At 39.3% G+C, this 20154-nt stretch overlaps 1 protein-coding gene and 1 long non-coding RNA gene across 20 annotated transcripts in view; one reads left to right on the forward strand and one right to left on the reverse strand.

The window, feature by feature from the left end:
* Window positions 1-20154, reverse strand: part of LOC116440564 — a 47222-nt gene that overhangs the window by 26624 nt on the left and 444 nt on the right. For all 7 annotated transcript variants that reach the window (XR_004238683.1, XR_004238680.1, XR_004238682.1 and 4 more), the window contains exon 2: window positions 6210-19321. This is a non-coding gene — a long non-coding RNA (uncharacterized LOC116440564). The remainder of the gene's footprint in view (window positions 1-6209; window positions 19322-20154) is intronic.
* The window catches only part of LOC116440563, a 33869-nt gene continuing 32920 nt past the window's right edge, over window positions 19206-20154 (forward strand). For 9 of the 13 annotated variants that reach the window (XR_004238669.1, XR_004238671.1, XR_004238670.1 and 6 more), the window contains exon 1: window positions 19296-19384. Coding sequence is in view for 4 of the 13 variants with exons in the window: in XM_032101434.1 (XP_031957325.1) it covers window positions 19230-19384 (155 nt within the window). In the remaining 9 variants the exon portion in view is untranslated. Of the gene's footprint in view, window positions 19385-20154 lie in introns of all 13 variants that reach the window. The other 4 variants (XM_032101434.1, XM_032101433.1, XM_032101435.1 and 1 more) reach the window with 2 other exon arrangements.

The following is a 20154-nucleotide window of genomic DNA, read 5'->3' on the forward strand; positions in this document are numbered from 1 at the left end:
TATCTGAGAAGCTTTCAGATGCTTCCTTTCTTATTCCCACTTACTAGAGAGGTTGCTGGGACTGATAAACCTCTGCCTGGAGTGAAACCCTTCCCACGTGTTATGTTAAACAGAGTCCACTTTACTCGAGTTCGGAGACAAGTCATAAGCAGTAATTTGAGGATACCTAAAATGGCTGTGCACTTCCCTTCCGTTCAGCCCAGTCTTTGTGTTCCCTTATCATGAATTAGGTAGGGCAAACATAGTCAGACAAAACATGGGCTGAAACCTGCCATCAGAGCTCGGCCCCATCACACAACCAGTGCCCGAGGCTGGAATTCGATCATGAGAGAGCTAATAATAACAACACACAGCAAAGAGCAGAGTACCTTGCTGCTGTTGCTGAAAGCATGAAAAAGACCATCTTAATTTAGAGACTTATTATGGCATATTATGGCAGGGCATGCCAACAAATGTGGAGCAATCTAGAAGTGCTATGCTACTGTATGTACTCTTATTGCATTAGTAATACTAAAAATAAAAATAACACCTGCTGAAAATACAGTTTCAAAAAAAAAAGAAAGGACATTCTGCTGTATATTAAACAATAAAGAGAAAAACTATGACACCCACAAAATACTGTCTCTTTAAAGTGGGCAAAAATAAACTGAGCCAAGTTACTTTTCTGCTTCTGAAAACCTTTTAAATGCCCCCATGGCCTGAAGAATGTTTCACACAAATTATTTCAATCTTTTTAAGATTTGTTTTTCATCATTGTTAATATGTCCATTTTGTAAAATTTTATTCTTAAAACCAGTAAAGCTCACACTCAAAGAAACACAGGAACTTCAAAACCTGGTGGCATTTCATGGTTTTCATTTTACCTGGATGTGAGAAAAAACCTAAAATCTCTAAGACATTGCTACAAGCTCCGTTAGGAAGCAGTGCTTGCATACATGTCAGAGGCAGCAGCACAGGTGCAGGACCCATCAGTTTGCTAGGCTGCCTTCTTGTGCTGCTCCAGCTGGGGAAGCAGAGGGGGGCTGCAGACCTGCTGGAGGCTCCCTTGGGTTGAAATAGGATCTCATCTTCAGGAGGTCTGAAATTCCTTGCTCCTCGCTGCCCTTGGCTTCCCAGCAGATCAGGAACAGGACAGGTGGAAAAACTTAGGCATACCACGGGGTTGCTGTCCTCTGACATCCCTCAGGGCCATCACTGGTACTCTGCACCAGGGCTCCCAGGGCCAAGCTGGATTCGGGCTGTTCTTTTCTTTGCTTTTTCTTGGCGTCTCCTGTAAAGCCACTGTAGTACAGGAACAGGCTGCACCACCACCAGCACTGTCAGAGCTTTCCACATGCACCCTGGGAGGTGACCTGCATTTCATTTAACAGCAGCTTATAATAATTATCTGGGGTTTCTTAGTGAAATACCAGAGAAATCCTAAATTTGGTTGGAAAAAGATCAGCCTTTTCTGTTTTCAGTTACTTGCTGGAGAGATTATTCTCAGGAGTTATAAACCATTCTCCAGCAAGGAAGGAGTGTTTGGGATTTCCAGCATTAATGCTCCTAAGAAATCATTTGGCTGTCACTAACGTTATGTAAATAGATGGTTCATGTTTATACTCTACAAAATGCATTTACAAGAAAAAGGCTGACTAATTTGGAGGTCAGCTTCTAATTCAAGGTTAGTGCTCAACAGTTTTTTTCCCGTGCCAAATAAAACCACTAAAGGCTAAATTAAAACCATGTGCTCTAACTTACCTTTATGTAGTTACTGATATAAAGAGGGTGGAAACAATTTTGCTGTCAAATTTAATGCCACTGTCTAAGGAGTGAAGTAAAACATCCTACAGGAGCTTTTGCACAAGGACACACATCAAGGGTGCCTGACCTAGAAGGTGTGAAGTGCTTGAGTACATGAAAGCCACCTTTCAGTGACCTGTCACTGTTACAGACTAGAGGCTTTATTTCCCAGGAATACATTGAAATAAATAGTAATTTAATGAACAAATCATCTTGCTACAAGGAAAAAAAAAAAGGATCAGGATGAGGACATTTGACCCATATTAGATGGAAACATTGGAGATGGTTGCCAAATTTCTGAAAACTACCGGCTTCCAAAGTTTGTACCAGCATTTTATTCTCCCTTTCAGCCATTTGTTTATTACTGCTTAAATGTTATGTCTTTCAAATTCCACTCAAAACTGAAATGAAAACTAAACTCCGCTCCTTTTTATTAGCTTCTTGGGTGTAAATAAAACTTTAAATTCATCCAGCACCTTCTTCAAACATTTTGCCTGGAGAGAGTGGGACTGCTCACCTGAGGACTTGAGCAGGTGGTCAGTGATGCTGTTCAACTTCTGCTAGACTAGAAGTAGCGAGCAACGTTTCTGTTCAACCCCATGAACATGCTCCCAATTGAAGGACTGAGGTCTGTCTAGTCCCATCTCTCAATCCCCCCTGTGTCTAAGAAATGTTTGGCCCAGGTCTGTGAATGTGTGTCAGGGTGATAAAACCCAAGCAGATGTAGTGCTTGTTGAGCAGTGGGACTGAGGTGCGCAGGCAACTCCCATGCAAAGACAGCTTGGCCAGGAACTTGCCAGCTTCTTGGCTACTGAGCTATGGATCCTGCTTGGGGTCATGTAGCCTCTCCCACAGATCTCAAACAACACTTCTGGTGCTTACAGCTGCAGAAGAAAACCTTCAGTTTATGAATGGAGAATTCAGCTGTGTGGCATTCATCTGTAGAGCCAGCCAGCTCAGAAAGTAGGTTTCTTTCTGGCAAAATCATTGTGGTTATCTGACTTTGAAGTATAAAATACAAGTTGGATTATGAAATAAATAACAAATGTTTGCACTTCATTGCCTAAGTGAAAACAACCACTTAGTTTGTATTATGGGAGTTTGCAACTGTTCCACAGCATCAAAAATGTCACCCGTCCAAGAGCTCAAGTTTCCCATAATGTCCAGTTTTTATACACTCACATCACAGTGGGCAAGTGCATACCACAGACTACAGGTGCTGAAGGAAATACAAATAACAGCCAACTGCGGGATGTGTCTCCAATTCAATGAAGGCCAGGAAATAAAGAGCATCCATTTATTTAACTGCACTGGGCAGGGACAGCAGGGGAATATGGTGGCTGAATGCAAGGCTGGGCTTGCCATGCTGGCTGCCTGCTTCCACCTGGGTCAGGAGGACTCCTGTGCCCTTCACAGGACTGGAAAGGTCCCTGTAGCCCACAGCCAGTGCAGGGTGGATGTGTCAAATGAGTCTCCCAAGTGTTGGGTATTTGTGTTACCTGGAGATGCACTATGCTCCAAATAGAAATAACAGGGATGGCTCCAGGTTCAAGGCAGTGGCTCAGACACTAAACTGACACCACAGCCTGAAAATTACTGTTCAGAGCAAAACAAAGCTCTCACAACTACTATGAAAACTGCTAAGTATTCACCCTCTCAAAAGGATTTCTCCGATGCTGAACATCATATGTCTCTGCAGAAGTCTCTCTTATTTCCCAAACCCTCGTCTCATTTCAGGCTTTAAGTTCATATTGTACCTTTAAACCCAATGAATCCTAAATTCCTTTGCTAAACTCAACTACCACTGAATGTAAAAAGATCCATTTTCAGTATGTGCCCAGACTAGATGTGGTGACACTGGAAGAACTGCTGTTACTGTCATCTCATATGCAAATTTTTGTCTCAAAAAATGGTGACCACATGGTTTTACTGTAGCTCTGTAGGTCAAGCACAGTGTCCACGGGTGGGACCCAGCACTGAAGCGGAATAACCAGAGGAATTATTACCTAATATTGAGCCTATATAACTTTAATAACTCACATTGCATCTGTACCCAGATTCTGACCATGACTATTGTGGTAACATGCCTTCCATGAGGCAGGATATGCTGCCTGAAAAGAGAGAGCTTTAGGTTTTTGGATTAAGTGGAGAATGGTTCTGAGTGGATCAGGCAAGATAGCAATAATTGTTATGAGGCTTAATGTAGCTTGTGCAGAAAATATTTCTCAATTGCTTATGGTGGATTGTCAGATGTAAGAGCAGGCAAATTGAGCAGACTGTGAAAATAATAAAATAATCCTAGCATAGCTTCCAACAACAGAAGTTAAACTTTTTGTTGCTAAGAAATGTGAAATTACAAAAAGCAGTAATACCAGTTTCTGCAGTACCAACGAAAGCGTAAAATACTGTTAGCTGCAGTCGTTCATTATACATCACCTGATTAAAAGAACCTGGTAAGTAGCACTTTCCAAGGCTTGACCTTAGATAAAATTAAGTTTTAGCAGAAAAGGTCTTCTGCATTGACATGTATTGCGTACTGACAAAACAGTTTTAAAAACTTTACTGAAGAGAGCATATTTTTCCTGCTGCTCATTAAAGACTCCCATCATATTAAAACACTTCCAAAAGTTTTCATTATTTGAACAGAGTCTGATCAGTTATTTGTCTGAGTGATTTCAATATGGTAATACAGCAGTGACAGAATTTTTTTGAAAAAAATAAAACAATAAGATAGATTACAACCAAATTATTTGAATTTCAATACTATCCTTAGTTGCAGATGCCAGTATTAACTCTGGGAGATGCTACTTTCTAAAAATTTAATGAAAAATGAGAATGAATGATTGCTGCCAGCTAACTGTTGAAATCATATATATTGCATATATCCATAATAGATGATCATTTAATCTTCATTTAATCTTGAGGGTTATGCTTAGCTTTCAATCATTTAGGGGGCTTAATCATCTCTTCAAATGTCAGAATTACCAACCTTTGTCAAACTTCAATTCATGGGAGTGGTAAGGCAAGCCTTCACATGGCAGTTTATCTCTATACCCTAAAGTTGAAAGATCTTGAAATGTTTTCCAGCCAATAGAAGTTATTTTTCTCCAGTAGTTATGAATTGCTCAATTGTAATTTTAAAATTCCTTAAGGATGATTTAGATGGTGTTGAAGGAAAGATGTTTTCAGTGACTGAATACTCCTTATCTTCATCTCACACTGTTCTAAAAGTTTGACTGCTCTAATTTTCAAGCTATCTAATCTTTTATGTGCTAAAGTATATGAAATCATGCATTATTAGAAGTATGAATTACAAGAAGAGTTCATTTATTTGGTGTTATATATACCCTTTATCTAAAATGCATTATGTGGTTAAAATTTTTTCATTTGGTAATATTCATTAAGTTTCAAACTCTTCTTTCAACAAAATTGAGAACAAAATTGCTTCAACCTGATTGAGATATTTTATCTGGGGAAAGAAAAGAGTGACTTTTTTACAAAATCTGTAATAATCAGTGAATGTTTTGATGCTTGACAGTGAATTGGGTGTGAATCCTGTGTATAATGGATGTTCTTTTCTGGGAGATCCATTCAAGTGAGTGCACAGGCCTCAGGAGTCTCACAATGGAAAACAGCAACACATTCTTCCTTCAGAAATTCAAGTTTTTCAATTTCTTAGAACATGTGGAATGTATTATATTCCTTTCACTGTTGCATCTGAGGCATGCATGACTATTTTCTTTGTATACACATAATTGGAAAGAGTGCAGGAATCTATTAAAGGCAAACTCTATTTGATGTTGAGCTTTCAATTTAAATTATTTTCATTGTAGAAGTAAGGAGTTTTATCACTTGACTTTTTGTAAAGATGTGATTATAGTACTAAGACAATGCATATCATTTTACCAATAAAGTGAAGCTTACCAGAGTGGAATGCCGCAGTTGAGAGCAGGGGACATTTCCACCTTGAAGAAAATCAGATGATGCTTGAAAAGCAAAATAGAATTTCCCTGAAATGCCCTTTAAAATAATGTTCCCAATTCCTACCTGAAATGGTGTCCAACCTGCCCAAGAATGATGCTTTCAGGATAGATGATTTGTTCTACAATGAAAACACAGTGTGAGCCTGCACTTGTGCTTTTTAGTCTAGTCCTAGGACTTGGGGATTTGTTTTTTGTTTTCAAGTGTCACTAAATCTTTCTCCCTGCCCCTCTGCTGCAAGATTAATTATTTTCTGTACAAGGGCCCTTCTTTCAAAGTCCTCCATTATTCTGTTTTGATCATACTGGGGAACTTATCCAAGTCAACAGAAAGGCAGCCTTTATCACAGAGAGGCTGTTCATGAAGTGGATGGTTTCATATATTGCTGGGAGAGAATTGCCTTAACATTGCTTATTCACACTGCTGTGCCAGGTGCACCCACTTACATGGCTCAAAACGCTGCTACCACCACATCCTCTGCTGCCAAGACCATTATGCGCTCTGAGTGATGGAGCAAGAGGCAGGACTTAGATCTTCTCTGCTGGGAAGTGGAGGGAGAGAGACCGATTTTTGTGTCTCAAAAGAAAAAAAATCTGCTGTAGGGAGCCTTTTAACTCACTGAGGCTCTGCTTCTGTGAGCGCTTCGGAAGAAGATGGAGAGGAAAATAGCAGGAGTTTAGAACAAGACTCTGCTCTGCATCACTGCCCCAAGATACTGTAAAGAGGACAAAGGGAAACTGGGATATAAATGGAGAATGACATTTTCCTTGCATTGTCCACAATGAATACATTTGTACATGAACAAAATCGTTGGAACGAGACAACATGCATGCCTGATGCTGAAGAAAAGCTTGTTTGTGCTTAGTACATTGAAGACATTGTTCGAAAATAGTTCATCCTTTTGTAAATATTGCCTCGGCATTGGTGCCAGGGTCACTGTTGCTTTGCGCTATCAGCTGAATAAGTATCAGTCATGCACATGCTGCTGGGAGAAATTTTAATACGGGCACCAGATTTAAGAGCAGAAAATGATCCTCTTAAGGACCATCCCCTTCATTTGTAGTTAATACTCCCTGCTTTACTCTTAGTCTTTTTTCTTCCAAACTTACCCGATTTTCTTGCACTTAAAGGGCGTTTCATACATGTCACCAGGAAATAAAACTTGCCCCATCCCTCAGGCACTGCTAGTGTGTGTACAGAAAGCAGACCTCCCTTTCTGACAAAACCCTGGTAGGAGGAAATATTGCCTTTGCTTTTCATCTGCAGTGATACAGCTACAGCAGATACAGGCTACGCTCCCTCCTCGTGCAAAGTGGCTGAGGTCAGCTGAGCGGCGCCGCGATGGAGATCTTGGCTCTTCAGTTTGTTTGCTTGTTTTCTGGAAAGACATTTACATGGAAACATTGCTTTTCTTTTCTCCAGAAGTTTTGAGAATCCAGCTAAACAAATACTTGTACCACATGCAAAACCAAATCTAAGAAATTAATACAGTATGTTCTGCATCCAGTGAAAGCTTCCTTGTATCTCTGAGCAGAAGGCAAATATGATGAACAAGATACATTTGTATTCATCCCCATACCCAGATTTTTTGGCAAGATAAACCACAATCTGAAACTACAAAAATTGAAGGACCCTCCAGCATTTCACGCTAGCAGGCAAATACAGCTATCCCTATGATGCAGTCAAATAGATGAAAGTGGACTAGAGACTTGAAAAAAAAAAGATCAATGGAAAAGCTGAAAATTATACCTTTAAAAAATTCTATGATGTCCAGGCAATTTCGAAAATGTTTCTCTGCCCTAAATAAGGTATAGTTCAAGTTCAAATAAGATGCAGTAGGAGCTATTGTATCAGACTTACACAGCGTCTGAATATAATGATGCCACACATCCTGAAGATTACTATACTCTGCCACTCTGTGCTTTTCTCTCTATGGCCATGCCCCAGGGTTAAAAAGGTTCAAATCAGGCCTCCAGATTTTGCAGTTGCGAGTTTCATTAGGGTGACAGAACAGGGACATCACAAGTGCTTTTCTTACAGCTTGCACTGCTCAGTTTGAAGTTGTATTGTGCTCACCCACCCTCACCTGGGCAAAAGCACCAGGCACTCAATCTGCTCCTGGCTGGTGGGACAGGGCTGGGGGGACAAGAGTCCTGCTCTGCTGCTGGCTTGCTTGGTGACAGTGGACAACTTCTGAGAGAGCCTTCTGGGAAGGATGGTGGCATAGCCTGGAAGCTAGGGAGGCTGGAACTAGATACTATCTAAGGTCCTTTTCACCCTGACCCATTCTATGATTCTATGATAGGTGATCACCCCATTTTTTTAGGAGGTCCGTGTGCTTTAGTTCAGCAACTGCTTTTATGCATTTGACCTCTGCCTGCACTTATGGCACAGAAGATGTGCTCTTCTGGGTGTTCCCAGCTCAGATAGAACTTGTCCTGTTACCACCTTGATTACAGCTGTGGGGTTTCTCTGGCGTGTTATTGCCTTTTATTTTTTGCCATGTGATTACAACAATAAAGGTTTCACATTGTGCTGTCTCCTAAAAATCTATAATCTATAGATCAGGGATGAATGTCCAAACACTGTACTAATTAATTAATGGAAAATTTACTTCATATCTGGTAATAAGGATTTGCTAAAAATTATTCCATCATATGTTACTTCAGTCTTTCTGATAAATACCTTAATGAAGGCAATTTTTATGTCTTCTAATTCAGGTCTGCCATCCAGGAGCTGTTTCGAGATTGTGAAATATTAGATAATTGCCTGCAAAACTGTTGCACCTATTTTTTTTCAGAAGCAATACCACAGTGCATCCCAAACTAAAACAAACATATACTTTCACACATGTAAGAGTCAACTAACAACGGTAAAAAAGTATATAATTGAAAAAAAAAAAAAGCAGACCACTAAAATTCATGGTTCAGTCTTTATTATTACTATTACTGAAATCATTTGTGGCTATTGCACAAGGTGATAAATTGATTTTTTTTTTTTTTTAATTGGTTCTGTAGTTTTTGGAACTAAAATGTTGAGAAGACTGCTCAAAACCAACTACAGTACCCAAATTGCTTTTGTTTGAGCTCTGAACACCTTGAGCTCTCATTTCAGTGTAGTTCTCTGCATATTTTCCAGCACTGCAATGGATCTAGGATTCTATCCTTCCTCTCTCAATGGTTCAAAAATAATAAGAAAACCTAGGGGTAAAAGGAAAACAAAATCCTCTTGCAGTAAAATTATGTTGACTAGAAATGTGAATTTAAATCAGAACTAGAATCCATTTCTGCAGCAATCACTGCAATGATTTAATTTCGTATACGGTAGAATTCAGCACACTTTTTGAGTAAAATTTATAAATTTTATTCCAAAAAACTGGAGTTAAAATGTTTCTCCAGTGCAGCAGAAAAAAGAAGATCAAAAAGTTGCCATTGTAGAAATGAGGACTGATTACTCATAGTAGACTGAGTAATCAAGGAGACAGTATATACTTATCTTAAGAAGGTATAGCTTTCCTCCCTACCTGCATTTTGCAGTGGGTACAGAGCCTCAACCTTCTGCCATATTTCTGGTAAGCAGAAAGGAAGTTTATCCATATCTTCACAGGACAGAATGATAACAAAGACATTGCAATACAATGGAGTTATTTCAAAATACTGCTTCTCTCAGTACTGGGTGGTTCCTTGACAGACCATAAATATAAATATTCAAGAAAAAGTACTGTCAACAAAGGAACATCCTATCTTACGCCCTGGGAGTGATTTAAAGTAAGCAATTTTATTAATAGGATTCCAGCAGTAGCCTATACAAGGTTTTACCACTGTCTTTAGATGACACTCTGACATCATAAACAATATATTATTAATTATAATTTGCTTTTAGCATCCAGGTGTCCCACTTCAGACCAGGGACCTTACCTCTGGGCACTGTAAAAATTCATTAGAAATGTGTCTCAAGAGATTAAGATGAGTATCTGGCTACATCTTGGCCTTGATTGCAAAAGAGCACACTGTCAAGCACACTATCTTAATAACATATTTACTGATGTTCAATTAGATGGTAAACAACAAAATTGATCACCACACTTAAAAATATTTGCTGCTGCTTTACAGCAGTGAAAAATGTTACTATCCATCATGCATATGGCAGAACCCTTGGCTTAACACCAGTTCCTGCAATCACCCTCCATACCTTGTGGAGGAGCTGCCAAGTGCATCCAACCCTGCTTCTCCTCACCTACAGTTTTCCTCATGTCCCTCAGCAGCAGTGACAGGGAAGGCTGTTGAAGACTGAGAACAAAAGCCCTCCAAAAAACTATGCCCTTCCTGTCCAACTACAGGTTAATGGATCCAATGCTCTCTCTTGCTTATCAATGATTTTTAGCATGACATTGAACAACTGCTTTACCATTATTAGTAGATTTGATCTGTGAGGATAGAAGAGGGGAAGAAAGGTGCAAATGAGGGTCAAACTATGACCAGACTATTCTACATACTTACTCTCATCACCCCTTAGCATTCCAGTAGTGCCATAGCTATCTCCTCTTATGTTGGATACTTTTCCATCTGGCTCTTCTGAAGGTGGGGGAGAAGCCTGCGAAGCAAACTGTTGTTTTCCTTTAGTGCAGTGGGTTTTGTTTGTCTGATATTGGCTTCCTAGCTTTGATTTTGCAATGTTTTTTAAACACACGCGTTGCCATGCCTTTACGCTAAAGGCAGACAGACCAAAGAAACATGTGCAACACTTGGAAAGTGGTAGAAGAGTTTCACGCAGCACCATAATAAGGAGATTTTATTTTTTTTAAGAACTTTGTTCCCTGTCCCTTTCTTTGCAATTCCTAACATTTTGCTTGCTTTTTGAACCACTGCCAAGCTGTGCATTGATGTTTTTGTGGCAGCATTTATTAGAGCCCCATGATGCTGCTCTGGAGGGGTCGGAGCCAGCCAAGACCCTCTGTGTCTCACAGGGCATTTATCCACAGCAAAGCTCATCTGCTGTTTTCTTGCTCAGTCACTCAGCTTCATGGCCTCTTCCCTCATCCTCCCTTCATGCTCACATTAATCTCTGCAACTTTTGTTCTTGCTCCTTCACACAACATTTCTGAACATGCTGGTGGAGGGGCTCTGCTACTCAACTCCCATCACCACAAAAAGTGACCATTTGTTTCAGACCTTTGCTTCCTCTCTTTCACGTGCTCATTGTCCACGTGAGAAGCTGCCTCTTTGCCCATGCTGCTTAACGTTTTTGAGAGCCTCTGCCAAAAGGTGTCAAATGTCTTTCTTTAATTCCTTTTAAGCGTGTCGACCAGATCTCCCCACCCCATAGACAGGGATTTGTGAGGCATCCCCTCCCTTTGCAAGGGCTGCCTGCTTCTTCCCCTGTCATGCTGGTTTTCTTCAAAGTACTTTTTTGATACAGTTAATAGGGGGGTTATATATGTAACAGGCCAGATGAATGTTCTTTTCTGATTTCTTCATTTGGGTATAATTTCAGGTTTTTAAAGGATGCTTTTTAACTTGTAGCAACCATGACCAAGTTGTTTAGGTATGTTCACGTGCTTTTTAAGACTTTGTAAAACCTCCAAGATATGATCAGCCCTGGGCTGGACTAGAAGTGAAGCGTGAAAGTCCTGGAGGAGTAAATTGCAGGATTTAGAGGCTCTTATGTCTATGGTCTTCTCAGCTATGTGCTGAAGACTCCAAGAAAATCCATGTTTCACTACTATCTCTGTGAGTGAGCTTCTCTGTGACTCCTTTAGATGGAGGTGAAATGGCCAAAAAACTTAAGTTTTGTTCTGGGCTTCTTAATTTCTGCGTGGGAAAACTTGGTCCTTGAATCCAAGCACAAGAGCAGTCACCTCAACTAAGATTTCAGAAGTAATGAGAGTTTAACAGAAGGAACAATTGGGACTGCCCATCAAGAATTTGGATGCAAGGAAGCATGGGATAAAATTGGCTAAATAGAAAATAAGAAAAACACTACAAAGCTTTCCAAATAATAGGTTATGGCACACTAGCCAGACATTTACAAAAACCCACCAAACCCTACTATCTACATCAAGGAAGTGAGTTGACCTAATCTGACTGAATTTCAGGAAAACATTTGTTAGTATGCTACTTGAAAAAAAAATAAACTGCGGAAGACAGTTTAGCAGTTGCTAAATTAACTCTTAGTATGAATAAAAGCTTGCAAAGTAGTTTGGAAAGTCTCAAGCTAGAAGAAAGTTGATAGTGGGCTTCCTTAAAGAATGATCTCAGACAGGTCCTTCTAGCTATTGTCACTGACTACCTTAAACTAGGAATGATCAACTGAGGATACAAGCTGGGGTAGTGCCTGCCCAAAATGGGGCTGGAATATTGTATAACAATGGGCATCAGAGTCATTTTACATGATGAGCTTGACTCAGTACCCTGGCCTATACCAAACTTAAGAATAAATTCTTCAGTATGGTATTTTCACTATAAAGAGAAACCAAGTGGTCAAGTTTCTTAGCTGTCCTGCAGGCACAGAAGTAAAACATATCAAATAAAATTGCTATATAAAAATGTCACAATAAAACTGCCATATAGCAAGTTCCAAGTGAAGGCAAAAAAAAAAAAAAAGGAAAACAGATTTTTGCTTGTTTAATTAGAGACAGTCATAATGTTAGTTAACTTCCACAAATAAAATGACCAAAATCCTCCAGGTTCTTGTATTTTAAAAAAATTAATTCTCATTTTCAGATGTTATTCAAGAGCACCACACAAGTCTTGTACATCTGTTTCCCCTTCAATTTCACGGGCATCACCTGTAAACTGGAGATTAACCTATAAGATCAATAGAAACAATATAATGTGACACTAAGTCCATCTCCTCTGTTGATCCTGTAAAAATATTTCAGAATTTGGTCTCTTGCTCCCAGAGCTGTCAAAGGAAGCCAGTGCAGGACAGCGAGTCAGAAGTGCTGTACAAATTCTGGAAGGCTTACCTGAGCTAACACACTGGGATGTGCCTGAGGTAACCTAATCCTAGAGACAACTCTGTTTCATGAGCCAAGCTAGCTCACCTGCAGTGCTCTGTGCTGTGTCGTGTGTGTGTGCCAGCTCACGTCCGTACTCATGCAGAGCGGAGAGATTCCCAAACAAATCTGGACACGCCGGGAAATTCAGAGGAAGCCTGTGACTTTGATGAAAGCAATGACACCCTTTCATAAAAAAGCCTTTTGACACCCTTGTCATGCAATACCAGTACGATAGTGCAAAGGTCAAGGTCACAAGCTAGGAATGAAGAAGTTTTGCTGCCAGTATCCATAAAAAAAGGGTAAATTGGGTGTTTCAGTCAATCCTCAAGGCTTTTGAGATATCGATAGCAGGTAGCTCTAGGCATAGGAAGGTATTAATGCCACCATAAGAGGCTCTGGCAACATCTCATCTGGAGCACTGTGCTTACTTCTAACCCCGCAGATTAAAAGAGATTTACTGGAAGTGGAGGTGCAAAGGAGGGTTAGAAGAACGGTCAGGGAAAAGCACCGTTCTCTACGACAGGTACAGCGCAGCTGGTTTGGCTGAACTGAGGCCAAGCAGGTTCTAACTCAAGGGAGGACAGACCGGAACGGACTTTATATTGGGTGAGAGAAAAGCTCTTTAAACTGAAGTCAAAGACCTTGCAGAACATGAGAGGTTCAGCTGGTCAAGATACACATGATCTGAAATCTTTAACCATGCAGAGGAATGGAAAAACAGAGGCAAGGTGATGGCAGGGGTAGCTTCAAGATGGAGTCCAGTGTCTCTGCATGTTAAGTTGAAGAGTGCCACACGGCTGCCTGCGATAGAGAGGATCGGGCCCCACAGCAGAGCAGGTCTTCTCCAGCCCTGCTGCCCACTCTGTCAAGGACAAAGCTGGCTATGAAAGCTCTGATTTTCAAAACACGTATCCAATTTACACATTTGTCACCGGCCAGTTTATCACCACCCACTATCTTATATTCAGTAGTGTTACACAAGAGTGTAAATTAATGTGGAGTGCAATACCCCTAATTATTACAACTGGGGAGCAAACGGGGCCATGCATATGCAAATATCTAATTAGTCACGTCGTGGTTGTCTGTCTGTGGAAATACCCTGTGTCACTATGAAATCGTACTGCCTGCTTTGGCTTATACAATGATGTGTGTTGCTGCGACTCTTGCATAAGGAGAATTAGTCCTTCTGTTTTAATAATACTGCACCATTCTGCTCAATTCTGAGCCCTTAATCTTGCATCACAGTGAAACACTGTAACAGCAACACATAATTGTCTATTTTTCCAATTTTCTGTTTTGTAAAATGCTAGTTCCTGACCTCCGCTGAATGTGTACAGTGGCCTACCTTGACACAATATTAGATTAATGTTAACTGAAAAGTTCCAGTGCAGCTGTAATAGAAAAAAGGACTATGACTTCACCTACTCATGAATTTCAGGTTTCGGTCTTCTTTTCTCAGAAGAATGTTATCATCTCACTATGACACATGCAGTTTCACAAGTTCTGTTTGTTTTAGCCTGAAATGACCTGGCCTTATTAGGTCCTTCTATCCCCTCCAGTTTTGGTGGACCCAAGTGCCTCCTTAGTGGTATTGCAAAAGGAAATCCCCATAAACCACATAAATCCCTAAAAAAGCTGATGGCAAAACTGAGCAGATCTCTGTTCGGGCAGGCAGCGTCCTCCCCTTGCACAGTGCTGCCATGGGTGTCGATGGCAGCCCTGCAAAGAGACAGAGGATGGCACAGCAGCCTGCAGGTTTTGCTTGCTCTCCATCACTGAAAGGACACCCTCACCCAGAGCACTTTTTCTGTATTTGCCCATTATTTAAGGGACCTTATTGCCAGGATTTCCAGGGCAACATCATTGCTGTCGTGCTCCTGTAATTTACAGATAAAGGGTGACGAAAGAGAAATGTGCTTTGGAGGACTGGGCACGATATGGGGTTGTGTTCACTAAGGCTGGCAAGATACTTGCCTTTCTGCTCAATTTGTAGGGCTAACTACTGCTTTCTGAATTATCACTACTTAGTTTTGATGAGTGTCAGCAATGGATCGATAAAAAATGTGTTTCTGTGGTTTTAAAAATACCTCCAGTATTTCTCCAGAATACGATAATTCCTTGTCTTATTGCCTATACACAGCAATTCAGATTCCTTGTAATTACTAACTAATTTTATGGTTAATTTTACCTCCTTCCCCCTCTCCCAAAATGCAGACATGTATATTCTTATGTCCATATGCATGCCTCATCAAAATTATTTCAGCATAAGCGTGAATACCACGAACCAAAAGTTTGGCATCCCTGCTACAGTGAAAGATGACTGCCACCTATGGGTAAGAGCTCATGTTAACATATTTAGATAAAATTTTAATATTATTCTTGTTAGTTAATTTAATTTGTAATTATCTACCAGGACAGAGTTCTGATTCATTTGCTTATATTTTGTCAACAACAATCACTGCTCATGATCTGAAAGTCAGGTATTAAACCAACTCCCTTACAAAGGAGCATCAGCCTTACGATGAATAAAAAAATGGGGTACGACGTTCTTATTTTTCTTACTCTGAATAAAAACTACATAGAAGTAGTCTAAGTCCCTATGCAAAGAAAAAAGACTCATTGCTACACAACTAGGTACAGCATATTAGATAGAGCTGTATTTAATGACTACTATAATTTTAAAGCTTAGCCGTCTCAAGGTTTTAATAGTTTGCTTGCTGCTTTCTTTTACTAAATACATACAAATAGCTTAGCTGCGCAGTTCCATGAAAATATGTGTATAACCAGTATGTCATAGTAATTTTCTTTCCAAAGTTTTTCATTTTTCATAGTAAAATGAAAGCTAAGTGGGGGAAGGGAGGCAGTAGAAAAATGTATGTCCCGATTACGTAAGCCTCAATTTTTCTGATAATCAATCTGCGCAGCATTTACCTAGAAAACTCAAAAGAAAGCACAGACTGGAAAGCCAAAGTTATCGTATCAAAAATACTTCTTTTCAATTCACTGTTCAGGTACTTAAAAGCAAACAGCCTGACAATTCTATATATCTGACTATCAAAGAGAAAAACGCTCGATTATGGCTGCTACACTGTAGTAAGCTGCATTAAAATGGACATTACGATCTCCTTCTCAGAAATACCATACATAAAAATAGCTGGAAGTCTAGCAAATTAACGCATGTATTTCAGTTTGGAAAAAATCATTTTGCTCCAGTAAACGGAAGCTAATTGTAGCCATTATATTTCTCCCTTTCGGGGCTGGGACACATTTTCTGAAGTATTTCTGAAGGGAGAGAGACGGAACTTAACAAAAGAAAAAATCATATTAAAAGAGAGAGCAACTAATAAAAACTAAGAATAAGTCCAATATTGATTTTTAAAGAAATCTCCCTTTTAAAGTAATCTTAGTCTTGGGCCTTCTCATTCATATTGTACTTTGCTAAATATGATAATTGGCCTATCTAAAAAACCCGAAATCAATATTACACTAGTGCTTACCTCCTCCATTTTCACTAAATAAAACTAATACTAAACCTATGTTATAAACTTGCCAAATACTGTAAAAGTGGTCAGTAAATGTTGCTCAAATATCTGAGGTCCACACATCACCATTTCATGCTTGCTTTCCGACGGTATCGGTACCCTTTATAATCTACATAACTCAGACACCTGCGGTAAAATCTTTGTGCTTCATAGACAAAACCATCTTGTAGGTAAAGTCACTGCTCCACAGTAATATATTAATGATGTATTTTCCTGATATATTTTAGGCCAAAAATAGCATTCTTCAATTTACATCCTTGTGTCCACTTTGGCTACCGAATCAAACTGTCACCAGCCCAGTAACATTTCCTTGTATTTTCAAACCACGCTTTAAACTTAAACCACTTAGTCTCCTTTGATAAGAACTTTGTATCAGACAGAAATTACTCCTTAGCACATTTGATGAATCCAGCTTAAAATTAAACACCAGAACTGCATGAACATCTGTGACAAATGACTTGTCTCAGCCATCCTGCTCTTTCTTATTTAATCTCCCACTGAAGTACAATTTCCTAGGTACACCATTTTACAGTGCAGACCTCCTCCCACCAACCTACTGCTTGCAAGAGGAATTAAAAAAAATATTTTTTCCATGTGCCATACCAAAATCTGAACAGATTATAGTTGCACCTTTTAAAAAAATTAGAAGTGGGAAAGTGGAAATAAAAGCTAGTACCTCAAATTTACAAAAGCAACAAAAAGGTAAAAAAAAGTAGGAATGCAATAAAGCATTGTTAAACTAATAGATCTACTAACCAAATATGAAACAAACCCTCCTTTCCTGGTTACTACTTGCATATTCTACAAGTAAAAAGGAAGAGCAAAATTTTTTTATGTATGGTCGGTATGACGGATTTTGAGATATTCCTATTTCAGTCTCTTTAAAACCAAGGCCATCTTAAAGGACAGGGTACTCGAAAAGATCTACATGATACTGGAAAACGTAGACAGGTTTTTCCTGATTTTTTGCCACCAATGATCTCTGTGTTTTACAGAGGGGAAAAAAACCCCCACGAATCAGGCACTGTTTCTAATTCTCTGAAGTGCTTGTTGTTAATTTTATACCTTTACAAAATGACAAGTAAAATTCCATTTTCCAAGTAAAGCAATACAGAACGTCGTATCATAGCTTTAAAAAATTATTCTTTCTGTTCTATATAGATGTCTCATCCATTTCACTTGAATGCTGCTTATACTGTATAACACAGATTTTACTTTAAATAATAGTACTTAATGCCCATATGGATTTTTTGTTACCTAATAGCTTTGCTAGATTGGTCATGGATTTTTTACTGTGCTATGTATTTTTTCAGTACTTAGTTACATGCCTGCATTCTCCAACAGACGTTCAAAATATTACTGCATTCTGGTCTATTCCACTGTTTTGACACTGAAGTGCATTCAGATACTCATAATGTGCTTATAGAGGCAACTAAACAAAAGAACAGGTTACCTTTTGATGTACTGGAATGAATAGGACTTTATTCTAATGGGGGAAAACCGGTTTGTTCGTAATAATTTAGTTTATAGCTGAGAAAGAGAGCAATACACCTGTAACTACCTCACTGAAAATTCCAGGGATGCAAGGAGCTTCACAAAAAGTCTGCAGTTACCTTGTTTTTTAAGTAACCATGCAGAGCTGACAGCTATTAGCAGTAGGAAGGACTTGCATAACGAGGACTTGAAGGAAGGCTTAATACTATCCATGCCAGAGTGATTTAAAGAGAATGAAGGCACGTATTTCTTTATGATGCATTATGTAACAACAGAGAGGGCAATGTGAGGCATTCAAAAAACTACGGGACCCACATTTGATCTTATTCTTGGTATTTATCACACGAATATTTAATAGTGCTTCTAGTGTAAGGCTTATGAAACACCAAGCATAGGAATGTTATCTGGTACAAATTAGTTCGGAATATTTTAGGTGATGTTTTCTAAGTTTTGTACATCTTTAGGAAAATATAATAGGCCCTATAATTCATCTGCTTCAAACTTCTGCAATACATGCAATCTCAGATAAAATAAAATTGTCAAAATCAGTGATAGCTGGACCTTCTGGTTCACATTAGTGTGAAGAAAAAACTGCTGTTGAGCTGACACATTGATAGATTATGAGTTCTGCTGAAGAATAGCTAAAAATGGTGATTCAATCTTGTCATTACTATATAACAAGAATAACAGAAGTGGAGATGATACTCATGGTATCATGTCTTTTATCAAAACCCTAAAGGGTTCTGATGCATCGAACACATTCTCTTCCTGAGAGCTTCTGGTTCTAAAAAATACCTGGGTAAGTAAATGAAACTAAATAGGCCTATTAAAAAAACAGGATCAGTTTGTGCCCTAAATTTATTTAAACATCGATATAAATAGCAGATTGTAAAAAGACTTCGTTTTTTTTGGGGGGGGGAAGGGGGGTTGGTCCTCTTTTTTTTTTTTTTTTACAGTAGAAATGCTGGCCTTGTAATGACGAAATGGAGAGCTAGGAGGATTATGAAACACAAGTAACATGAAGGGCAAATCTGACTGAAAGAGAGGGAGAATATTATTCCAATTATTTAAAACTCCACTGGGTTTCTTTACTAACTTAAATCAATACAGCTCCCCTGAAATCGGTAAGCTGATACAGATGCATCCAAGATGCATGTAAGATAATGTGGATCATCATCTTCTGTTAGGACAGTAAATAAAAACACTTGCATAACCATCTTTTCTAAACAGCTCCCTAATCTTTAGATATGCAAAAGAGAACTTTTAAAAGAGGCACCTTAAGTACTTCTGCTATTCTACCCCTGGTCCTCTGTTGATCTGAAACTTGCGTGGTCGTTTATGCTGAAGTGAAGTCAGGTTTAAAAACTGACTTCTGTCCCTCAGTGCTTCATACTTCCCTTGCTGCTGCAAATCACCACAGAAGGCTCAAGATGGAGGGAACAGGGCCTGGGTGGCTTGTGCCTTCCTCCCACAGAGATCACCAAATGCTCCTGGCGCTTACTTCCGATGCATCCAAGGAGTTCTGCAACAACAGAAGGGGAAACAAGGCTTCACAGTCCTCATCTTTCACTGAGAGAAATAACAGGTAAGGAGAAGGAGGATACAGAAACATGGGGGAGGACGGGGGGAACGATTTCTTTTTAGAGGCTCCCCTTTTCCAAAGGGAAAGAAACCTTGAAACAAACTTCATCACATCACAGAGATGTAGACAGGTAGGCACCTCAGATTTCTGATAAATTGGGAAGTTTGTGTCAGGGAAAGATTAGGCATTCATTTGATTTTTAGTTTTACCGGGGCCTCTTCAGCAAGAATTCGCAGCTTCTCCTGCAATAATTCATGTTACAATGTTGCACAGGAATTTCTGATTTTATAAAAAAACACTCTCCAACAAAACTGTGACTTAAGCTGTGTTCTTAATTTGATGATGAATGGGGAAGAAAAGCAGCAAAGCAGAAAGTTTATCACCCTACTCTAAAATGTAGGGAGAACCAGAAACTGAAATCAAATTTGAAAAAAAAAAAGTCTCAGCCCTGTTCTGTGTTTTGCCTACAGTTCTTACACATGCATTTGCTTTTTGAGTATGCAGGCCGACATCTTTAGGATATTCAGGCAACGTATTAACACGCTGTAGACACGGGAAAGAAATAAGTCAGAAATATTTGTAGGGTGTGAAGCAGTAAACAGTAACCAAGCAGAAATGTTTTACGTAATGCTATTAAGGCATGACAGCAGAGTAGATTTATACAATGTCCTCTCAACCTTGTAAGCTTGGTAACAAGTGAAATGGGTTAAATTTCCGGAGTTTGGAATGCAATTGATTTATGTTTGTTTCACAATGCTACGCAGCTCTTAAAT

This window comes from Corvus moneduloides, chromosome 3, assembly GCF_009650955.1.
Source record: "Corvus moneduloides isolate bCorMon1 chromosome 3, bCorMon1.pri, whole genome shotgun sequence".
Lineage (NCBI taxonomy): Eukaryota > Metazoa > Chordata > Aves > Passeriformes > Corvidae > Corvus > Corvus moneduloides.